At 37.2% G+C, this 24,375-nt stretch overlaps 1 protein-coding gene across 1 annotated transcript in view; it reads right to left on the bottom strand.

Annotated features, from left to right (window-relative positions):
• Window positions 1–4,475: 4,475 nt before the first annotated feature.
• The window catches only part of esam.S (endothelial cell adhesion molecule S homeolog), a 51,416-nt gene continuing 31,516 nt past the window's right edge, over window positions 4,476–24,375 (bottom strand). Inside the window, exons 2-7 of the mRNA XM_018241659.2 lie at window positions 15,938–16,095; window positions 14,212–14,422; window positions 9,359–9,514; window positions 7,174–7,296; window positions 6,543–6,684; window positions 4,476–5,506 (exon numbers count right to left, since the gene is read on the bottom strand). Coding sequence (XP_018097148.1) covers window positions 5,044–5,506; window positions 6,543–6,684; window positions 7,174–7,296; window positions 9,359–9,514; window positions 14,212–14,422; window positions 15,938–16,095 — 1,253 coding nt within the window. The 3' untranslated portion in view covers window positions 4,476–5,043. The remainder of the gene's footprint in view (window positions 5,507–6,542; window positions 6,685–7,173; window positions 7,297–9,358; window positions 9,515–14,211; window positions 14,423–15,937; window positions 16,096–24,375) is intronic.

Raw genomic sequence — 24,375 nt, 5'->3', positions numbered from 1 at the left:
CAGTTGTTCCTGAATGTTAGAAAGAATAATAATTATTACAAATAGAATAACTACACATACCACCCTCAAAAAAAAAAAGAGAAATGGTCTCTATAATTATGATTTTTAGAGAACCCTTCTGCACATTGGAAAGAAAAATGTATCCAATACTATATGCTGCCCTGACAAGATGGAGTTACATGCACACATTCACCATTTTAGTTGAACTTGTGCAACTAGTTGGCCTCCATTATGATAATAACTAGATTTATAAACAGCTACTCAATCGCTGAACATCTCTGCACCTAGATTTGCTCATTTGCCAACTACATGCTGGTAACTTATTTGCTTTCATGTAAAACACATTGTAGATTAACAAATACGATGCTTTAAAACTGAATTTAAAATTTACAAAGTTTTATTTTTTGTCTGTTCTATTTAAAATATGTCACATTTCAGTCATTTGTCCATTTGTACGATATTTAATCATCAGACAACATAAGCTATAATAAATAGATACATTTTATTTTAGGGATACACCGAATCCAGGATTCGGTTCGGGATTCGGCAAAGATTCTGCCTTTTTCAGCAGGATTCGGATTTGGCCGAATCCTTCTGCCACGCCGAACCGAATCCTAATTTGCATATGCTAATTAGGGCCGGGAGGGAAATTGTGGGAATTTTTGTCATAAAACAAGGAGATAAAAACTGTTTCCCCTTCCCACCCCTAATTTGTATATGCAAATTAGGATTCAGATTCGGTTCGGTATTCGGCCGAATCTTTCGCGAAGGATTCGGGAGTTCGGCCGAAATCAAAATAGTGGATCCGGTGCATCGCTATTTTATTTAATACTGACAGTTTTTCCTCTCTGAGACATCAGCTGTTAAATAGTTCAGGAACACAGGCTATACAGTAAAGTTTGCCAGTAGATCTCTGTCATATAAAGTGGTTGAAAAATTATAAAGTTTATATACTTTGAACATTATATAAATGAATACATGACATTTCAGTGCATCTGTGTATTATAATTCTCGACTTTAACAAAAAATACTTGTCAGTCTGCAAACTGTGGAACTGTTACCATATGGACATTTTGCAGTGTTTTTCATGTGTTAATAAAGATCATATAACATGAGAAATATTGCAAGCCACAGATATTAGTCAATTGGCCCTTGTTGATAGTATGTGCTCACAAATTGATACAAACTTACTGACTCAATCAGAAAAGATCACACACATCACTCAAATAATGAGAGGAAATAGCAGGTTATCTGCAAGGAAGGGGATATGCCCCAATAATGCACATTTCTGCACAAGCAATTTATATTTATGTGCTCTAATAAAATTATTAGTAGACAGAAGTTAAACTGTATATCAACATACTTAAGAAATAGATAACTGTTCTGTTAATTAAAACACTTTCATTACAACCTTTACACTTAATATATGCAATTGTGTATTTTATATGGTTCATTTTTATATAGTTATTTTTGTTTATTTTATGGTTAAATATAAAAAGAATAAATAAAGAAGCTGTAACATTTATAAGTCTTTGGTGTTGAATTCCCTTCCATTTCAGTTCTCTGCAGACAATTTCATAAGATATTTGGAGAGCAGGTTAAACCTAACAATCTACTGAAGGGCTGCTGCCAAACCTGTGGGTAGTAGTGGTTCGGGGCATTTGAGAAGCAATACCTTGGTGGGGAAATAGCATGTCCACAAAGAATGTGGGAGTGAGTTAAATGTAGACACGTTGTACAGGACTGGGGAATGGACCATTGACTTAACAAAGCTCACACAACCTGGCCTTAACTTATACAGCACTCTCCAGTAATTTCCTTATAGAAAACAAAATAACAGTAAAATGTGGAAGCTTGTGCCAGTATTTTGTTTTTGGAAGGGACCAGTGTCTGTGTTAAACCATTATTCTCTATGGCAAATCTCAGATAAAGGCTTCAATTGCATCGTTTATAACATCAGTTTTATCATATCTAGTTCAGATTAATTTTATACACTGGAAAAAGTCTGAGTTACCTACTGGCCATTTCATTTGTTTAGAAAAGACCACACTAGCACACGAGACTTGTATTTGCAGGGCAAGCCCGTGCAAAAGTTTTACTGCGGAGGTGCAACGTTTCGGGGCAGTAAAACTTTTGCAAGGGCTTGCTCTGCAGATACAAGTCTCGTGTGCTAGTGTGGTCTTTTCTATACAGTTTACTGGGAGGTTACCGTATCCTCCATTCACTGTGAACCGAGCAAAGCCAAATATCTGTACAACGGGTGTGCGAGAGTCTACTTCAATTGAAGCATTTCATTTTGTTAGAAGGTGTTGCCAGTTTGGATCATAGATCAGCTCTCCAAGTCATGCAGATATTGGTTGAGAATCTATTAATTATCTTCTAAGGGTGAAAAATCACTTTCTCACAAAATTTTCCAAAAACATATACAGCATGTCAATTTAAATGTTTGAGAAGAAGCCGTACAGACGGCGAAACGCGTAGGGCAGCATAGGTGGACGGTGGGGGATCTCTAGCTCCTACCCGTTCCCGATGTAAATAGGTAGAATTTACCTCTGGGGAACTGGGTAAAAGTAGGGAAGGGAAACGGTAAACTACTGACGCACATTTTCCTTAAATTTTCTTTGATAATCTGCAAACTTTCAGCACTATCTACCCACACCTTCCACCTATATGTGTTTTTTAAATCTGTGTATTTTAAGGATACAGGCCTGCACTGCACATACTTGTGAATGGCAGTGAGTGTTTATAATTTGGTTTATTACTAAACTAGATCTTCCGGCCACCCGAACTGGTTTGCAAGATGAGTGTGGGGGAGGGGGCCTCCGATTTTAAGGGCCAACCCACCCACAATACTTCAATGTTTTAGTGTTTTGTAGAGAGCAGTTTTTCAAAAATACAACCTAATTTGGAGAAAATATGTGAATTATGGCAGTTGGCTTAGCCGAACTGACCTCAGTTAAACCAATGAAATTAATAAAATTAAGTACTTTCCCAGAAAGTATGCTCAGGACAAATTTAGCATTTGAATATTTATATTAAAAACCCTGTAATTTAGAATATAATAGATGGACTCAATGTTGACTCTATTGTTGACAACCGCCTACTGGGAAATGCTACCTTTGATAATAAAGATTAACTTTTGTAAGGAAAAACATAAATACAGAAAATAGGCTATATGAGTTCATTGTACACCAAAACAGTTAAGAAATTGCTGTGTGCTGGGATAACGCTGAGAAAAAATATGAAGGTGCTAGTGATATGTCTAGTGAAGTCCTACTACTGCAATACCATAAATGTCAATTTGTTGGTAAGTATAATATGAAATAATGCAATTGATTTTTTAGATAACTCATAGTACAAGTTGATCCAGGGACTGGTCCGATTGTCATTTCTTTTCCCTCTGAGGAAAATTGGAGAGGCTTCAAATGTTTTTTTTTTTTTGCCTTCCTCTGGACAAACTAGCAGTTCTACAGATTATATATAAACTTAAAATGTTGAACTTCATGGACATGTCTTTTTTCAACATAACTTACTATGTAACTATGTATATGTAACTATGATTATATTTGCAAAAAGCATATCTGTTTGAGAAAAGTCTGTAGAAAGAATGATTTTAGTCTTCAACCATAGGAAACAATGCAGAGGAGTAAGCTATATATTCTTCTACAGTCTATCCTTGTTAAGTCATGGAAGCCATTATTCACTATTACATACCAACTAATTCTGCTTCTCCATTGTCGGCATTGGAATGGTTATCAGACACATCATTTACACTTTCACACTATTCCTTGCTTAATCATAGCAGGCTTGAGGTGGATGGTACACCACTGCTTTTCTGAGCAGTGGTCTGACTGTGTCAACAAAGCATTTCCATACATCTGTATAGGAAGTGGTGACAGGCAATTAGGGAAGCTTTGACCACTGATACTTCCCATGAGAGCACAATGAAGAATTCCCATGTGTCAAAGGCCTTAAACCTAAACATTTTTTGTAGGCACCAGATATTGCCATGTCATCATGTGATATGTGAATGTAAAGGCTTTAATAAACAGTTTAAACCTTAAAATGTTCAACATGTCCCTCCAAAGATGTTTTTGAACTACACCCTGCAGAATCATCCAACAATGAAAGTAGAAATGGAATTGTCTTCAGCTGAAAAAGGCATGTAGGAGATCCCTCGCTGACAGCTTGTAAGACACACAAGATTCCCATGCACTAAACAGGGAACAATTGGCACCTGCATGAAGATATGAAGACCAAAGTTGTCTATCCCCTCAAGGTCAGTATGCTAATGGCACCCATTTCTGCTTTAATCTATTTTCTTAAATGTTTTTAGACCTGTTAACAAGGTAGCAAAAGTAAGAAGGCTCCATATAAACTGTATATAAAATATTCTGCTTAATATACTGCTAAATAATTAAGATATTCATTGTATGCCTTACAATGCTTGAAAGACAGTTATGCATGCTCAGATGCAAGATTAGCTAGTATTTATTGTTTAAATAGGGGTTACATGTTTTCTCAGTAGTAACTAGCAATCACCATCATCATCATTATGTATGTGCCATACCACCATTTAAAACTTATGGGAGCCAGACCTTTAATGTGCAATTCATTTATAAACTGTAACATTCGCTTGCACCACATTTCATAGTAAAAAAAAACCCTCAATAAATAGGTGCAAAAACTGTACTGTAATATAAAAATGCTTAATAGACAAAAGCTCATTTAACTCCTTTGGGTTTTGTAGAAAAATATTCCTGTTGCAAATGTAAAGAAGATAGTGTGCAAAAATAGTATAAATATATAAAAACAGAAAGACATAAAAAGCATGGACTCCAGTTTGTTCCTAGAAAATCTGGTACAGTTCTTCCTAAGAAGCAGCCATGCAAACGCCACAGGTTATACTCTTAGGTTGATTGGGATGTTGCTAGCATGAACAATCCCTTTTATATATTTCCTGAATATAGCCTGATGAGTAATAAAACCTGTAAACATTTGATCAAATTTATCATAAAAAACGCAGAAGTGCTCAGGCTTTGGTCACACAAGTGACCCCGATTGGCTTTGTGCCGGTACCATAACTGGTACTGCTCCCATTCTCACAAGGTTTGAAGGTGTGACCCCAGATGGCAAATTCGTTTCTCTCCTTGGAACGGATTGTTCTACTCCGTTTGTTTTTTGGAGAGTGTTTAGGTTTGTTGGGATGGGATGGTGAAAATAGTTGCCATTTTGTGGAGGTATGTACGTTGGTAAAGACTGGCTTGATAAACTGGGTGTTGGAGTTGGGGTTTTCACTCCACCTCTTTCATTTGGGTAAATCTGCTTATGGCCAATGTTGCTTCCTGCCACAGTGATTACAGAAGCTGTTTCAGAAGGGGATTTTGATGGATATAGTTTGTGATCTCGCTGTGTGTTCACTGAAGACAATGTTGCATTTTTGAAAATGATGTCAGATTCATTGCCTTTTGCCCAAGAAAGTGATTTTGGAGCCTGAGCATCTTCTCTGTAAAAACAGAAATGAGATTATGTAAGTACTAATACAGTATAACGTTTTGTACTTATGTATGGCAAATGCAAAATCATATGAAACTTACAGTATATAAAACTTACAATATATGAATTTTTTTGCACATAAAGATATAACATTGCTAAAGGTAATATGGATTACTGCCCGGCATAAAAAGTACTTTGCGCATGACAACAGACCATGAAAAAAAAATAAGTATAAAAGTTGGTGTGTAATAGTTGGCATATTTATAAAGTTATTTGTGACTTCAGGTCCATGCATTGCAGTCATGTAATGAATTCATTACAAAGACCTAATCATCATTAAAGAGTTTCTAAAAAAAAAACTGCCAAAAAATCACTAAGCCTGTACTGTAGTTGATTTTTTTTTGTAAAATCCTTGCTTTAATGGAGCAGGCACTCAAAATGAAGGCAATCTTCTATCAGGCAGTTGAAGCAAAGTAAAGCAGTCCATTATGTCCACAGCCTTATGTGTTTCATGTTACAAACATTCACACCTGGATGAACAAACATAGCTCTGGGCTAAATCTAGCTAATGTGTACCAATATGGCACCCTATGAGGGTTGGGCGTAGCCCTGCTTGCACTTTTTTAAGTTTCTAATAGGGATTGGTTCATGTGCTGAGCTTGGTGATTGGATTATTGAATAATTGTGGTTTATTAAGTGTTTTTCTGACTGGTGCACATTTGTTTAAATACCTTGTGTCTAGCTCTGTACAGATAGCCTATGACTAAGTGTTTGTAACATGAAACGTGTAAGGCTGTGGACATAATAAACTGTTTTGCTTTGTTTCAACTGCCTGATGGAAGATTGCCTTAATTTTGAGTGCCTGTTCCATTGTATTTACATGTATCATATACTTTGAGATGCACTCCCTTACAGCTGGGTGCCTAGAACCAAAAAGTTTAATACATACAATGTATGTAGGTACATGTGCCATATTCCATAAGTAACACCAAAGTTTAGGTTCCTGCTTGAGGCCTTGAAATTAGCAAACATATTAATATACTCACTTGATTTCATTTTCTATTTCATCTTGTGACTCTTTTATCTTTCTTCTGAAAAAATAGAGTAACGCGCCCAATAATGCTATTACAAGGCAGATTCCAACAATGGATCCTACAACAGCTCCAACAATCATAGCTGTTCTGGAATCTGTAAAACAAAGTCCACATCAATGTTTGCTCTAATAAATACATCTTACTAGAGTGTATCAAAGACAATAAACTAATATGTCCAGATATAGTGTCACATGTTGATGTTGCCATTGCGCATTTGCCTGTCACATGTAAATAAATGAGTAGAGAATTAGCAGGAAAAGAAATAAATGCTGGTCCATATTGCTATATAAATAAATGATGACGATGATGATATTGTTATGAACACTGTACAGCTTGCCTAAAAGAACCCCAAGCACTGGCCCAGGGCATCTGCTAAGTGATTACAATTACTTGGGGGTATCTAACTTTTGTTTTTCAAAAGGTTTGGCGATGCCTAACTTTTGGCACCCCCAAGTGATTTTGATTTAGAAAAGTTGCATTTAGATCTGCTATAGCTTAGTAAGCTCCACATTTCTATCACAATGCAGTAGTGTCCCACATAGATAGGATGCAGTGATATCATAAAGAGAACCATTGTACTTACATGATGCCACTTCCAGAGTTAAGTTGCATGATGAACTCCCGGCTATATTTTTAGATGTGCAGACATAGGTCCCTGATGAGTCACGTGTAAGATTCATTAGGCTTAGAGTTCCTTTTGCAGCATCTGAAACAAATGAAGATGAAAGCCTATTGCACAAATTTGTTTATATAAAATTCTGTATTCATTAAAATCCCAGTTCTTTATCCTTTTCATATTTTTATAGATAGAACTCTCATATGAGTGAAGCTGTAATTTTTCAACGGTCCTTTACAATATCCGAGTGCTTCGTTATAGAATTGCTTCAATAGTGATTAGTTGAATATGGTCTGATTCCTGATCTAGGAACATTGTCACTATATATTTCAACTTTGTTTTCTATTTGTGTAATTGTATCTTGGCAGGTTTGTCCAGAATAGCTGCTAGATTAGAAACTCAGATTTTGAAAGACTGAGACTCTCATAATCCCATCTCTTATCAAGATCCCTTGTGTCCTGACACAGTCCCACTTTACAGCATTTGCTACAACCATACTAACCTGTGAATGAAAGACCAAATGTTATATATTTGCCATAATAATGTTATTTTCTAATAGACCCCTGTCATCACTGCAATATATCTATGTCCATAGTTTTTGTTCTTGGTTTCACAATTATAATGGGACTGTATTATCTTTATATGCAGATAATTGTAGGATTATAGCAAATAAAATGCAATACAAGTAAATAATAAATTGCTAAGTAAATGTAGCCTTCTATACAACTGTGGCAGGTTTAATAGACTGATTTTTCAGATAACATGGGAACCTTAATTTTCATTGCATATTATAAAAATAAAAATCTGCAGTAAATCTAGTATTACAAATTAAGATGGGACGCAAGCCCTATTCACTGAACTAATGTAAATGAGTATACTGCCTTTAAATAGAACAATAAAAAGGAAAGCGACAGGTTGCTAAACATCTTATAATCACTGTAGGGATACACATGGTGGCCATGTTTCTTTTAGCCCAGGAATGACTTAGGGGCAGATTTCTCAAGGGTCGAAGTGAAAATTCTAATTTTTGAGTCAAAACTGTCAAATTAGATTTGTGGTTTGTTAAAATTCGATTCGAGTTTTTTTAAAAATTCTAATTCGATTTTTGAGATTTATCATACACTTAAGGCCCTTTAAGAAGGGTCATATTTATATTAAAAACCAGTCCCGTGTGGCTATCCTGAACCAAAACATTTGTGTCAGCAATGGCCAGTGGAAGCATCTCAACTGCATCAAACTGTGAGTTTTGAACTAGATAAAAGCAAGTCAGGCAGATTTGTTTACATATTAATCTATTACAGCACATTTATCTCCACAGATTTTCCTACATTACTTGTCATTTAGGGCAGTGGCACACAGGGAGATTTCTCGCCCAAGATTATTTTTGAGCATCAAATCTCCCGAAAATGCCTCTCCATAGGAAATAATTAAAATTGCTGGTGGTATGACCAGCATATCGCTAAGAAATTTCCTGCATAGGCAACTTTGGGAGATTTCATGTTTGTGCTCACTCATGAATAATTGTGGGTGACAAATCTCCCCTTGTGCAGTGGTGGAATTACCGGGGGAGCAGGGGGTGCGAGCGGGCCAGGGTCCGCACCCCCCCAGGGCCCCCCGGCAGTCCGTTCCCCGCTGAAAATGCAGCCAAATGCGGCCGTACGGAGGGGGGCAGGGCCCGGCTGCGCGTCACGCACCAGGGCCCACCCCCCTCTAGGATCACTACTGCCCTTGTGCAACTGCCATTACTCAATAGGGACACTGTTTAAAGCACAGGACTGTTGAAGGATACATACCTTTTACTTTTTATCTTGGCAGGACCTAATTTTTAACTAATTTTACAATTTAAATAGTGGCATTCCTGTATCCTTCTTTTACATTAAATTGTAATGTGGGACTATTAGGCTGTGGTACCAATGTCAAATTGCAGTTTTACATCATTTACAAATAAATGCTTGCTTGAATCAAAAAGAAACTGTAAATCACACATATACTTCATAATAAAATCAATCCCAAATAAAACTGTTTACCTGCCCTTCTGACCACAAAACTGATTAAGATCTTCTTTTACCCAAAATAATAAATCTCAACAAGTTTATTGTCCAGATGAAAAACAGATGTTACTTGATTAATACCCAGTATAAATGTATCTTACTCTGAATGGGAGGAAAAAATATCTGTCTGGTTGGTGCTGATCGAATCCATGAGTAGCCTGGTTCTGGCTTTCCAGCTGAAGACTTGCAGGTTAGTGTAACATTAGACCCAGCATAAGGTGTTCCTTGTATTTGGCATTTGGGAATGGATGGAGGAACTGTAAAGAAAATAAATATTCTTTAATTTAATATTGAAACATATTGTTGCTTAATTAGAACTCATTCATAAAGGGATACTGTAGTGGGAAAACATGTTTTTTTTTCAAAACGTATAAGTTAATAGTGCTGCTCCAGCAGAATTTTGCACTGAAATACATTTTTTTAAGAGCAAACACATTTTTTTTATAATTCTTTTCAAAATTTGCAATTATTTGTAATGTAAACAGTTATTTAGAAATAAACCATAAACCATAAAATTCATGACAGAATTATTTTAATATATAAAAAACCAGTAACATTTTCCCTCTCCTTTTAGTCTGTAAGTCCCATTAATTGAATTTTAAAATTTTCAAAAGTTAGGCACCCTCAAGTGATTACTTTTACGTACCTGACCTGGCAGAAAACCTCACCGGCCCAGGGGTTCTTCTAGTGAGCACCACGGAACAATCCTGTTCCTGCTTCTTCAGTTTTCAAATTTCCTGGGGCAAACGCATGCACAGCAGAGTGAAATAGCCAGCTTTTTCATTCAGATTTTCGCTCTGCTGTGCATGTACAGCCACGAGAAGACACAAAGAAACAGGAAGAGGATCTCTCCGTAGTGCTTGCTAGAAGAACCCCGGGTTGGTGTGGTTTTCTGCTGATAGGAACACCGGCCCTGGGTGTCAGGTAAGTAAAAGTAATCACTGGGGGTGCCTAACTTTTGGCAAGCCCAAGCAGGCCGGATTTGTGGGAAGGCCACCTAGGCCCGGGCCTAGGGTGGCAGGATTTTAGGGGGGTGGCATGCTTCCCAACCACACCCACATTGGTTCAAAAACACTGGGGATGCGCAGGAGATACAATCTCCATGAAAATTTGCATGAATAAAGGGTAGGGGACAGGGGGACAAACGGCAGTGGGCCTAGGGGCACCCGCTATGTAAATCCGGCCCTGTGCCAAAGTGTAAAATGTTATTCTTTCTCCTTTAAGCTTGGATATTAATCTCAATATTAAAAGTACAGCAGCCAACATTCAATATTCTTTTTGGATGGGTGCTCAAGCAGCTCAATCCTTATAGGTGTAAGTTAGTCATAGAAGACAGAATCTGCAAGTCCTTTTGTAAAGTGAAAAAACGTTTTTATCGGGGGGGGGGGGAGTCACAGTTTTACCCTCAAGCTTGGATATATACATCACCTAGTCAGCCTCCCAACACTCAATATGCATAGTTATATAGATGGTACACTGTAAATACTTAAAGTCTGAGATTCAGAAATGCCAAAACTGTCAGAACTGTCACCACAGAAGCTATTGTGTAATGTTTCCTAATTGGATTAAGTACTTACTTGGATTTCCCAATCATTAACAACACATAATAATTACATTTGACAAGATGATAATCCACTATTACAAATGATCAAATCAGTGTTAAATAATATTTAGTGGGGACATTATTGCCAGGATTATACAACAATAGAATATTTAAAATCATCCAATTGTAGGCATAAATGGTTTTACCAAAGGTCTAATCTGTGAATCATGTAGTAGATAAATGTATGTGTATAAAAACATGCAATAATTATTTTTTTGATGCACTTTTAAGACAGAGATGTTGATGTTTGCTGATGAATATGAGAACATTTCCATTTCAACCCTGACAGTGCAGAAGGTTAGGCTAGGTTTCTAGATGGTAACCTAGGAAGGGACGATCCTTATGAGATACTACCAATAAGCCTTAAAATCTAATGCCAAACAATTGATGTATAAAAAAATTGATGTACACCCCACTCCAAATACCTTGTGCCTGGGTCAAATGTTATGTATAAAACTCTGGAGCGCCCCCTTCTGTCTGACTGAACAGAAAAGATCTTATGGGGTAAGGGACGTCCTTGCTCAGAGGAAGCCATAGTGGCGAAACGTGTTAGTGGTGAGTAGAAAGATGCTAGAGGAAGTACACACCGGGAGAGACTGCCTGTCTGAGACACTAGGAATATATCTCCAGAGCAAGTGTTAAAGGTTTGCAATTTGCAATTAAGATTTGCAATGCAATAAAAGCCTAAGTAAGAATATTATATTGTGACAGGCATATGTTTATTTGCAAAGTTTTGCTCTTTGTAAATTTTATTACATTTCCCCCTTTGTCGCAAAAATGGTTTATGATTGGAAAAATATATTGCAGACACTGTGAACGTTCACAAAAGCAAGTTGGTCGCACACTTTGCAAGGAAGCAAGCATGGACGCTGACATTCACAACGTTGTTTGTGAACATCTTTTGCATTAACAAAACATATTACGTTCCCTCATTAAGGTCTTACACATGTTCGTGTGCATTTGTCCCAATTACTTCTCATAAGTAATTGAGAAGTTTTTAAAGGGGTGGTTCACATTTTGGCTAACTTTTACTATGTTATATAATTGCTAATTCTAAGCAACTTTGCAATTACTCTTCATTATTTTTTTTTACAGTTTTTGAATTATTTGACTTTGTCTGCTGACACCTTCCAGCTTTTGCACCTGCCTACTCCTAGTTCTGGCCCTGAGCCTTGGGGAAAAGCCCTTTAAAGGGACCCACATATACATTATCTATAATTTACAAACAGTCTCCAGTCTGTTGTACAATTACACAAAGATCAAATTATTTCTAAAATGTAATTTTTGTATATGAATTATAAATGAACACAGCATATGCAGTATATGTAATGAAAATAAGGTATGTATAACTCAAAGGCTTTAACACTCTAAAAGGAGTATCAATACTTCTCCAGATTTACAAGAGCCAGGCAAACGTATTATTGTATGAATTATGGTAATAACTGAGTTACATTAGTCATTGGTTCTAAGAGGCCTAGTAATTGAGTCAAACATTACTGCTTTCATGTAATAGGAGGTTTCTCTGCCATCTATCTTGTTCCCACAGTGAATCTGAAGAAGGAACATCTTGTAACGCTTCGCCTGGCGAAGTGGTGCAAAGTAGTTGCTGGCGACAATTCGCGCTTTAATGGATCTGCCTCTATGAGTTTGTGCCTGCGTGATTTTCTACGCTCCCAACCACATTCTGACTTTACTACTAGGGATGGGCGAATTTGACCCGTATCGTTTCACCAAAAATTCGCCGTTGGCGAAATGTCGCAGACGCCCATTAAAGTCTATGGGCGTCCAAAAAATGTTGTCGCGCGGCGAAATTATTTTGACGCGCGTCTATTTATTTTGAAGCACAACCCCATAGAAGTCTATGGGCGTCATTTTTTCGGCGAAACAAGGCGAAAAAATGTGCCCATCCCTATTTACTACCAATTTAGATCAGAAATTGCCCTTGTAGGAAAAGTCTTGACAAAATTGTGCAACAATTTCATTTTAATTGTGCAACTTTTGAAAATTGTTGCCTGAAAAACCGGAATTTAACGATCGAAAACCAGCGTCAAACAGCCCGTAACTATCGAGAATCTTGAAGGCAAAAACCATCTTCCAATTGTAAAATGGACCAGCTGCCATTGACTTTTACATGACTTCGACAAATAGCTGGAATATTGTTGTAGCTGAAGTCAGATTTTTAGCAGCTTTGGAGCATAATAAATCTTCAGATTTTTTCCCCTTTAAAACTCGACCAGAGGCTTCATAAATAGGCCCCTGTGGGACTGATTTACTAACGTTGTTTTTTGCGTCAAAAAATGTGGATTATACTAATTATTTTAGACCACATAAGACATAATTTATAATTAACAGGAAAAAAAGCACTAATAAAAACCATCTAAAATCTGTCGAGGTCATGTAGATGTCAATGGAATTGTCCATTTCCAATTGTAAAATTTTTCTTTATTTGACACTTTTATAGGTTTTTTATGTTTTTTTTTAATTTGTATTTGCACTACAAATTACAGGATTGCATTTTTCATATTATTATTCTGCTTAGTTATGCATTTTAATTTATCTGTACTTTTATATTAGTCTATTTCAATAAATTACTTGAGTAAACATTTGTGGTTTTAGAAAAAATTTGCTTTTTTTAGTCTCATATTTATTTATGGGACAGCATGAAATACCACATCTTAATGTGGTATAAACAAAAATATTGCACAATTGGTGGTACTGTGCTGTGGGGTATTTACTAAAACTCTCATTATTTTAAAAGTAAAAATTTGACCTAACTGCCAATAAAGATTTGGCTACATTTATTGAACGAAACAAACGAAATTGTACATGGGGGAAAAGTTTCAACAAAATCAAATTTTCACCAGAAAACCTCAAATTTACGAGTTTTCAGAAAACCTAAAATTTACGAGTTTTCAGAAAACCAGCCAAACCATAAAAATCTTGAAGACAAAAAACATCTTCCAATTGTTAAAAGGACATCTGCTATTGACTTTTACATGACTTCAACAGGGTTTAGCACAAGTATTTTTGTATTCTGATTTTTAGCATCTTTGGAGCATAATAAATCTCGAAAAATGTTAGTTATTTTTTTCCTCTAAAGATTCTGATTTTTTACCCTTATAAACTCAACCAGAAAATGTGGCTTAATAAATAGGCCCCTTGAAGTGAAATCTCAAATTTCTCACCCATATAACTTTTTGGTTTACTAAAACAAGGCTGGAGCAATTGCATTTGGTCCATATAACTATATCTATGTGGTTTCTTATTCAATTTACGAAGAAAAAATTATTTGAAATAACAATGCCCTTGTGGTTAAGCCTATTATATAAAATGCATGTTATTTACACTTACCTATAACAGTGACATTTATTGCTCCACTGTTTCCCCCTCCAATGCTGGTGTCATCAGGCACATTGACTAAACATTTATAGATACCAGAATCTATTTCCTGCGTGTTATTAATTATAATGGAGATATTCTTTGAAGGCATGGGTTCAGCAAATCTTACACGATTCTTGAACTGTGTGTCATCAATACTGGTGACTTGCAAATATTTTAATATCTAAAAGAAAAATATACATGAATTAGAGGCAAACTCACTTAAAAGCAAGCTAAATATGTTCAGTGAAATCATAACTTGATTCATGGCATGACAGAGAAATGGTAATATTAAGTCACTGAAAGAACATTAAACTAACACAAGGTGGCACTGTCCATCTATTTTAAATTCATTCTTAAATTCAACTAGCTACAAAATGTGGTTGTAAGAAAATAAATTGACACACATGCCTATATTTATGTACCAATATCCTATATGGCTTACTCTGGCAAAGTTACATTTTACATTTGATAAGCTCTCTGCATATATTGGAGAATGATATCTTCTATACCTGTGGGGTGCTAGTGGTTCTCAAACAGTTGGTAAGTTAATGATGATGTGCAAATCCTGGTGTTTCAGTTACATAGATACATAGATACATTAGGTTGGCATGAATCCATCAAATTCAACTATTTTGTCTGCCTAACTGCTAGTTTGGTGTAGAGAGGGAGAAGAAAACCCATCTGAAATTAGCCTCAGAGAAAAAAAAAATCTTCCTTACTGATTCCAACATGGCCTGGATCAACTCTAAAGTCAATTTGAGTAACTTTGTATTTTCTCACTTCCCAAATAGGCATAAAATCCTTTCTTAAGGCAATTTACTGTAGGCCAGTACTACAACTTCAGAGAGAAAGCATAATTTCACGGCTCTCAGTGATGAATGTAAATAAATTAATAATTCCAACTTGGTCCATGTTTCCTCATAACTGAGACCTTTCATACCCTTTAACAAATTAGTTGTTCTTCTTTGGACTGCAATAATAAACCTTTATTATATTTAAAGGGCACCTGTTACACTTAAATATTTTCCACCACCAAAGGTGTGGGCTAAAAGAGCCCACACTCCAGTAACAGTAGTGTTTTTTTTAAAAAATTAGCCCTGCCAGTGCTAGGACACTTGCCCGGAGAGGGAGCACTCGATGAGAGCGGCCATCTTGTGCAGCATGCATACGCATAATGAGTGTTTGACTCACGTGAATGTGCAAAATGAGCAAGTTGTAGCATTTGCTCATTATGTGCATGTGTGTGGGCCAACATGGCCACTCGAACCTATAGCTCCCACCCAGTGGGGGTGTACTAATGCTGGAGGGGTCAATTAAAAAAAAAAAAACTACTGTTACCCCCAATTTGAGTGCAGAAAAATATTTTAGGGTAACAGGCGCCCTTTAAGCATTGAAGACCAAAACTGTGCTGCATAGTCTACATGGGGCCAAACCAGTGCTTTGTAAAGGAGAAGAATTGCCCTCTCCTACCGTGAATGTATTAATCTAGGATAGTACCTTCATGGCCCTTCCTGACTGCCATTGTCTGCTACAACTAACTGCTTTTTTGCTTTTGTCCCCATGCTGAAAGCTAAAGTCGCTAAAAGTTTAACAAATAAATAAAAAAGAACTGCTTGGTTGTTACTTTGAAGGCGAGACTAAGCAGTTTTAGCATGCATAATAAATAATATACTATATGTAAGCTGACAAAACATACCTGAATCTCCTTTAAGGGTGCCCTCACAAAATGCCATGTGATATATGGATTCTGATTAGAACTACTTGAATACCAAACTGGTATAACAATGGTTTTTCCTTGCACAGCAATTATAGTTGTCTGCTCAACATGGACTTCCAGAAGTGCCCAAGTAAAATCTGAAATAGGTCAAATATATGCATATTAATCAAACACATTCTACTGGCTAGTAGAATATGGTAAAACAGCATTAAGTACAAGGTAAGGGAGTGTTTAAAGGATCCAAATTACCCTTTGAACACACCCCTGCTTACCCTTTAATAGCAACAAGCTATTGATTTGAAGGAGAGGCTGGAATATGAATAGGAGAGGGCTTGAATGGAAAAATGAGCAATACAAAGTGGCACTAACATAAAATTGTAGCTTCACAGAGCATTGTTTTTTTTTTCAATTCAATGTTGCTTTTATTTTATTCTCTTTTTTTGAAAAACTAGGAAAATCGATGGGTACAGAAAGGAAAAGGGGAGGGGGAAAACAAATGAATATCAAGGGTGTACAGAAAGGAAAAATGGAGGGGGAAAACAGATTAATAATATTTCACACCATTAATATATATTCATTACAACAATTATAACACTATCACAATCTTAATTGCTGTTATTTTATCCGTGTACCAGAGACATATTTTTGTGGCAAAGCAAATGTTCATAATACCTTGACTTAAAGTAATACTAAATGTTGTAAATTTATATTAATCTTCAAGAGATGATTGACATTTTTGTTTTTTGTTGTAGTCTTTGATGTATTCTAACCATGGCCTCCAAGATTTGTAGTGTCTAAAGGCACTACCCTGCTTATATATCAGTTCTTCCATATGTTCTTTTGATATGCAGAAGATTATATTGAGGTAATTATAAACATCCTTCCGGCCAGAAAATGCATAGCTTTCTAGATTACATTTTTGACTAACTATATTATTAACTTTTTTTTATTTTGTGCAGCCTATTTACCCAGTTTTTATTTTTATACTGACCTGTTCCTTTAAAGCACATAGGTATATTCAGTTCAACAAATGTTTTGCCTATAACTGCTAATAACCATTATTTTATCTTCTGTGTAGCAGTACAGAGCTGCAGTAGATTTGTACAGCCAGGGCTGCCATCAGAAATCGCAGGGCCCCATACGAAAAAATTTCCTGGGCCCCCTGGGCTGTGCCCACCACAAGCCACACCTACAGGTCCGCCCTCCCCACCCCACAGGTGCACCCCCCACCGCACACTAAAAAAAAAAACATTGGTGGGTATGGTTCCCACATGTTAATAAAATTGGAGTTAGTAATATTGGTGGTCAGGGCCCCCCCCCATTGAAAAAAACAATTGTGGTCAGGGCCCCCCCATTAAAAAAAATGTGTGATCAGGGCCCCCCATTAAAGAATATTGGTGGCTAGGACACCACATGGGGGGAAAAAATTGGTGGCCAGACCCCCCCCCCCACATTATAAGAAAATTGGTGACCAGGGCCCCCTTAAACGTCCAGGTAAAAAAACTTGCCCCCCCCAGAAGTTTAAAAAAAATTTGTGCCCAGGGCCCCACCACACAACAGGGACCACAAAGGGTTACGCCATGTTGCACTTAATTTATTAATGTGGCCCATCTGCTGTCAGTGAGCTGCCAATTACAGAAGGGAGGAGGGGAGCACAGGTGGCTGCATCTTCTTCCAGTGACAGCATTTTCTTCCCTTATTGGTCACAGAATTGCAAGTCCTGGTAAAGCTGCATGGTGATTGGATGAGCTGGAGGAGAAGTTCAAACCTCAGCTATCCTATCACTGAGCAACTCAACCGGGACTTAAACTCAATGACCAATAAGGGGAAGTAATGCACAGAAGATACCTCCCCTTGTGCTCCCGCCCTGCCTTCCCGAAGTCAGCAGCTCTCAGAAAGCAGGGGGGCCGGCTAATCAAGAAAGTGTGGCGTGGCCAGGCCCCCCTTACCCTCGTGGCCCCCTACAACTCTAGCCCCTGTCCCCCCCTGATGGCTGCCCTGTGTACAGCTAAAATACTTCTAGATGAGCAAGCTAAGGGGGTTATTTATTAAAATCTGAATACTAAAAACTCAAGTTTTTTTTACTATAAAATCCGAATTTTTCGTTAAAAAAATAAAAGTTTTTGAGATTTATTATACCCTGAGGCTGCAAAAAAGTCAGAATGCAAATTGCAGGATCTCAGACCTCCTGAGGTTGTATATAAGTCAATAGAGAGGTCCCTATCCTAATTGAAAGTTATTGTGCACTGGGTTTAGCCCGAAAATCCGATCATTTCAGCCTTTTCAGTAAAAAAATAAGAAAAAATCATACAATTGTGGAAAAAAGCCAGACAAATTGGAGGAAAAGCCAGAAAAAAACGCACAATATGATTTTTTTCCCAAACCGATTCATATGTGCTTTTTAAATAATAAATTAGGTCATATCATGGATTCTAGTTTGATCAGACTTTTTTTATTTAAACAATCAAAAAAATTTGGATTTTGATAAATAACCCCCTGCATGTTGTTTTACAAGAACAGTAATGTATAAATGAAAGTCGCTAGTTGAAGCAGTATAATCTAAAAAATGCTTATAAATACAAGACCATTCCAAAAGGGTTTTCACAAGTACACTGAGCATATTTGATGGGTCTATTTCCTTTATTCTACCCTCATATTGTTTCTGAAATTATAGCTGAAGAAATCTCGTAATGGGCAAAATGGGTATCAGCGTTTAGTATACTTTTTGCTCTCGATTAGGGCAGAAATTCTACCTATACTTTTAGGATCAAAGCTGGTGTCTCACAGGATTATTATGAGTCATAGCCTTCTGGCTGGTTATGTTTGTAGACTTCAGAAATGACAATGATTAAGGATTGGAGGAAGATGTAGGTGTTGCACTGCTTACATCAGTAAAGTATTATAAGAAGGGTTATGTAGTAAAGGGCAAGGTTCTGACCAAGTCCACTGTCCAACTAATCAACAGTTAACTTTTACCTCACTCTTGCAGTAAGAAAAATGAAAGAAAACAGTTTTCTGGTTGCGCTGTGTTTCTGGACAGACTGACTAACTAAATAACCCATAATAGGTGTTAGTTTGCTGCTAAAACAAGAAATAAAGATAAAACAATTCAAACATATAATAAAGCAATAGAATGCTACTTCACGTTGTAACTACTACTGTTAATACCAGTGATAATGAGCCTGTAAATTATATCTCTTCTGTATAAAAGAGAATGTATTTTTGTTCATTTTACCTATGCAAACACTAATGAGTTTCCAGTTGTCCAGAGTTTGGGACACAAAATAATCAACCACTGTCAGGAAAAATTTGTTTATTAAAATATATTGTTATATTATTTGAAATAAGACTGAACATTTTAATCTCCCTCCAGCACTGGCTTCAAAGGCCTTTCAAGTTGATTAGCCAGTCACTGTGCAGTCTTATTCTGCACCACTGCACACAAGGAAAGAAAGGTATTGTGAAATTTCCAGTGTTTAGCCTTCACTGAAATAAACTGTTCACCCTACAGATATATAAAGTAATGCATGTTAATCTTATAAAATAATAATAATTGTGAAATATAAGGCTATTTGAAATCAACAAAAATTCCACAACCACAAAAAAGCTGTAAGCAACACACTGAGTGACTTTATATAAGTTGTAGGTCTCTCAGGATATACAGTGGTGAAACCTTTAACATTTTCAGTATTTATGCATAAAATGACCCAAAACATGATTTGTTTATCATGCAAGATCTAAAACTAGATTATGAGAAGCAAATTAAAGTAGAAGGAAAGTCTAAATTACTGGGGGTGCCAAAAGCTAGCTTTTTGGCTTTTCTACTGTGAATGCTCACCCATGTGAAGAAGGAAGGAACAGGCAGACAATCCCTTTCAGCAAAGTGGAAAGTGTCGTAGCAACAGCCGACAAATTCACAGAGCATTTCTCTGCCAATTTTCCGACATGTACGACACTTTTGAATTAGTGTCGTTAAAAGTGGGCGTGGTTTTTTTGGCGCCACTTTTCCCGACATTTTTATGAATTACTCGTAAACTCATTTTCTTTACCGACAATTTTTCAGACACTTAAGCTCTCCAAAATGAAAATGTCAGTCAAATTGTCTTTTAAAAAGTCTTGGTAAATGTCGTTTGTACGATGAAAAGATATACGACATTTTAGAAAATTGACAGACTTACGAGACATTCAGAGATGGTAACATCTGCCTTTGTGAATTTGCTGTTCGTACGACATTTTACAAATTTGTCGACCACCACTTCTGGGTTATTTATTTTACCAACACTTTTGTGAATTCCCCCCATAGAGTCCTACAGCGGGTCTGGTACCCATGGGTTACCAGCAAAAAAAGCAGGCACCCTGTGGAATGAGGGGAGGATTCTCAGGTGTAGTCGTGGGTCTGCAGGTCGCGGGTCTCATCTAAATTTCTTATCTTATGTAATATTGTCTATATTTTACTCCTTTTAAAGTTTTACAAAACTTGTTTCTGTCCTTTTCTGTGACTCTTGATGATGTCACTTCCGGTTTGCAGCACTATCACTTCCTGTTTAATGGTGGTTGTCGGGGTGCAGGTCGGGTAGTGGATCAAAGTGGGAAAATATGCGGGTTACGGTTCGGGTTGTGGGTTGTAGGTTCGGGTCCAAGTCTTAGAAATTGGTTCCGCGCAGGAATCTACCACAGAGCGATCCTCTTTCTACTTAATTCTTTGTGTGGGCATATGCAGTGTAGTGAAATTCCGAACAAAAAAGCAGACTTTTTCACTCTACTGGGCATGCATCAGCACTGGGATATTGAAAAAAAAAGCAGAAAAAGAGGATCGCTCTGTAGTACTCACTGAAATGTACCTGGGTCGGTGCAGTTTTCTGACAACAGGAGCACTGTGTGAAGATGTAGATTAATAGTTTAATTGGCAGACACGAGGATGTGTCTGGTTTTCAGGAGGGTGAGATGTAATAGGGTAAAATGTTAATGTTTAATATAAATGTTTAAGTAATGGTCAATATATATATTTAGGCTGGCCACTAGGGGGGGGATAGAGGATAACAGGGAAAGGCCTAGTGGTGGAGAATAGTAGGTTATATGAGAGAGGGTTTCAGGGACTTATTTTTAGAGATGTGTCATGAGAAGAAACCTGAGCAGTGGTAGCTGCAGCAGTAGAGTCATCTCCTGGAAGAGGTACTGAGCCTAGGTGTGAGGCCTAGTGTTGTAACAGTATGCTCCAGGAAGTGTAAGAGAAGGGGGCCCAACGATCGGATCCAGCGAAAATTCGTCAGCATCAAAGTTTGTTAGTGAATTCTCACTAGTGTTACTTTCTTCCTAGTAAAAATTTGTTGTCATATGTTTATGCCAATTTAAATGTGGCGGGTACATAAAATTCCTATGTATGTATTTATTAGCGATGTTGGTGAAATTGCTGGAAGTAGCCACTTACTATTTAAAATGTCCAAAATAAAGACAAAAGCTATCCTCTATTGTCCTAGACATGAGCCTACCCTAAAACAAGTTTCAAGTGGTTAAAAAAGTGTAAATACCATATATTTACAACTTGTAAGCATAAACCCACATTAATATATTAAAAAATGCCAGCGTTTTGTCTTTCTTTATGACTTTTTTGGAGTACAAGATAGGATGTGACTGACATAATAATGTTGAAAATGTAGGTTCATCATTTGCCAGCCAGAACTTTGCAAAATAGACTTTGGAGAAAAGGGTAACATATACTAAAGTTGACGTATTGATAATTTGCAGATTAATGATCATTCTCCTGGGCAAAATTCACCTGGCAAAACAGAGCAAAACTTCTCTTGCATTGAGCTTTTTCGCTAATGAATTGCCTTCTTCACCATGGACCTAATTTGCACCAGCTCATATGTCCAGCCATGTTCCCAATCTTGTAAATTTGTTTTGATATTTTTGTGACTAGCAGCATACCATTAGTATTCCTGCTATCAATAAAATGAAGAGTAAAAAAAATATATTTTTATGTTCTGGCAAATGTAGTGCCCACAGGGGCAATGGTGTTTTTTGAATGAAGAAATTTAAATTCTATAATACAGTTATACCTTATAATGTTAAACTGGGTGTGCAGTACAACCACCCACATATAAACAGCTGAGAAAAGCTGAAACCACTACTACCACCATGTATGTTATGGGAGGGATGGGTAAGGATGCCCCTGTTCGGTTTTGACCAAAACAGTTTCGGTTTTTCTTAGGGGTGAAGGGTCACAACTACCTGTTCAGGTTTGAGCCTTGTGAAACCAGAACTATAATCTGGCCAATAACCACATCTGATGTCAAAACCCTGTCCCCAAATAGCACAAAAAACCGTCATATCATAACCCCACCCTGCAATGTCACTACACACCCCCAATACCATCATTCTACCCCCTAGTTCAGTTTGTGGAAGTCAAAGGTGGCAAACCTAGGGATGGGTTTTCATAATAATCTCAGAAATGTTTTTTATTGCTATGGGATTTATTATAAGGTGTTAATAGAATCATCCAGAACTGCATTCCTTAACCTTTCTGTCCTCACTGTGAAGAACCACCTACGTTGCTGCAAATAAACGTTATTTTCCTCTAGTCTAAAAGGATGGCCTCTGGTCCAATGTTTTTTATGGAAAAATAGATCTCGCACTAGCGGTCTATAATGCCCTCTAATGTACATGTCCCATTGTTAGCTTCTTTTCTCCAGAGAAAATAACCCCAACCTTGACAATCTACCCTCATAATTAATCTTCCATCCCTCTAACCAGTTTAGTTGCACATCTCTGCACTCTCTCCAGCTCATTGAAATCCTTCTTGGGGACTGGAGTTCAAAACTGCACTGCATACTCCAGCTGAGGCCTTATCAGGGACCTATAAAGAGGCAAAATTATGTTTTCATCCCTTAGTTAATGTCCTTTTTTACGCAACACAGTTCCCTTTTTGCTTTAGTAGCCAAAGAATGACACTGCCTGGAATTAAACAACTTATTATCTACAAAAAACCCTAGATCCTTCTCAATTAAGTAAACCCCCAACACACTGCCATTTAGTGTATAGCTTGCATTTGTATTATTTCTACCAAAGTGCATAACCTTGCATTTATTAACACTGAACCTCATTTTCCAGTTTATTAGTGATTACCAGGTTCAAAAGCGAGTCATTTCTAGAAGGTTCTTGAACTAGCTGAAATAAAAAGTTGTCATTATGTATATTTACAAACCTGTCAGCTTTTTCTGACTTGGCATTGGCACTATATAGATTGTACCCAAAGGAAAAATCGTCCCAGTGCTCAAGAAACCCACCCTTCCTTCATATACAAGCTCCCACTGTCTTTCTAAAAAATTACATTGGAAGACCTTCCCTTAATCTTTCAGCCTAGATCCCTAAACTCATTCTATAATGTCCTCCATCTACCATTAATTTTGTCATTAGTACCAATATGTACTATGTATGGGTCCTGCCCAACCCCACCCAATAATTTGTCTACCTGATCAACCAAATGCCGAACCCTGGCACCAGGAAGACAGCAAACTGTTTGGTAGTTGCGATCTGGAACAAATTACTCTATCCACTTTCCAAATAATTGAATCCCTTATAGCCACAGTCCTTTTTGGCCTAGCTTTGCTCTCCGCCACTACTAGAGAAACTGGGCTCTTGGATGTTAGAGAGGTCAGCCCCATCTAGAACTGCAAATCCAGAATTCATACTCCGATCTTCTTCACACAATCTGGCAAATCTGTTGGGATGTGTAAACCCTGTAGCAGCCCCCTTTTCCTTTTGGCCCAACTGACTGCCTCACCATCCTGCTGCTGTTCTCCTCCCCCCAAACTATCTGACCCCACTAGCTCAGTGAACAAGAGACTCCTCTCAAGATTGACCACAGTGTTGCAATTTGATGCTATAGTGCTCTAACACGAAACTCTAAAAAGGCAATTTGCTTACACCCACCACAGAGGTAAGCAGTTTGGAAATCTTGTTCCAAGAACTGGCTGGAAGAGCTGGTGACACAAGAATGTGGTTCAGAAGATGTATCTTAGTTGAATACATTGCATGTCTGCAACAGAAAGCTGCAATAATCAAAACAAAGATTTTGGTAAAAATCTGTGAAAGATAGACATAGAGTAAGCCATTACATCATCTACCATTATATAAGCCCACTTTATATGTGTATATATATATTATATGTAATCCATTATTTCAAACTGTTATGATTAAATCATTTAACCCTATAAAAAAGGCACACTCTTTGGATAAATATTTCATTCTAAAGATGTTATTGAAAGCTGAAGCTGTGAGTGCTTCAACTGAGACATTACCACTCATTGCTTCTGCAGGGCAAGAACAAAACTTACAGTGCAAATCATTGATATACTGTAAAGCAGTGATCCCCAACCAGTAGCTCGCGAGCAACATGTTGCTCTCCAACCCCTTGG

This window comes from Xenopus laevis, chromosome 7S (genome assembly GCF_017654675.1).
Source record: "Xenopus laevis strain J_2021 chromosome 7S, Xenopus_laevis_v10.1, whole genome shotgun sequence".
Classification (NCBI taxonomy): domain Eukaryota; kingdom Metazoa; phylum Chordata; class Amphibia; order Anura; family Pipidae; genus Xenopus; species Xenopus laevis.
The sequence above is the reverse complement of the archived record's forward strand: the minus strand, read 5'-3'. Positions and strand labels throughout refer to the sequence as shown.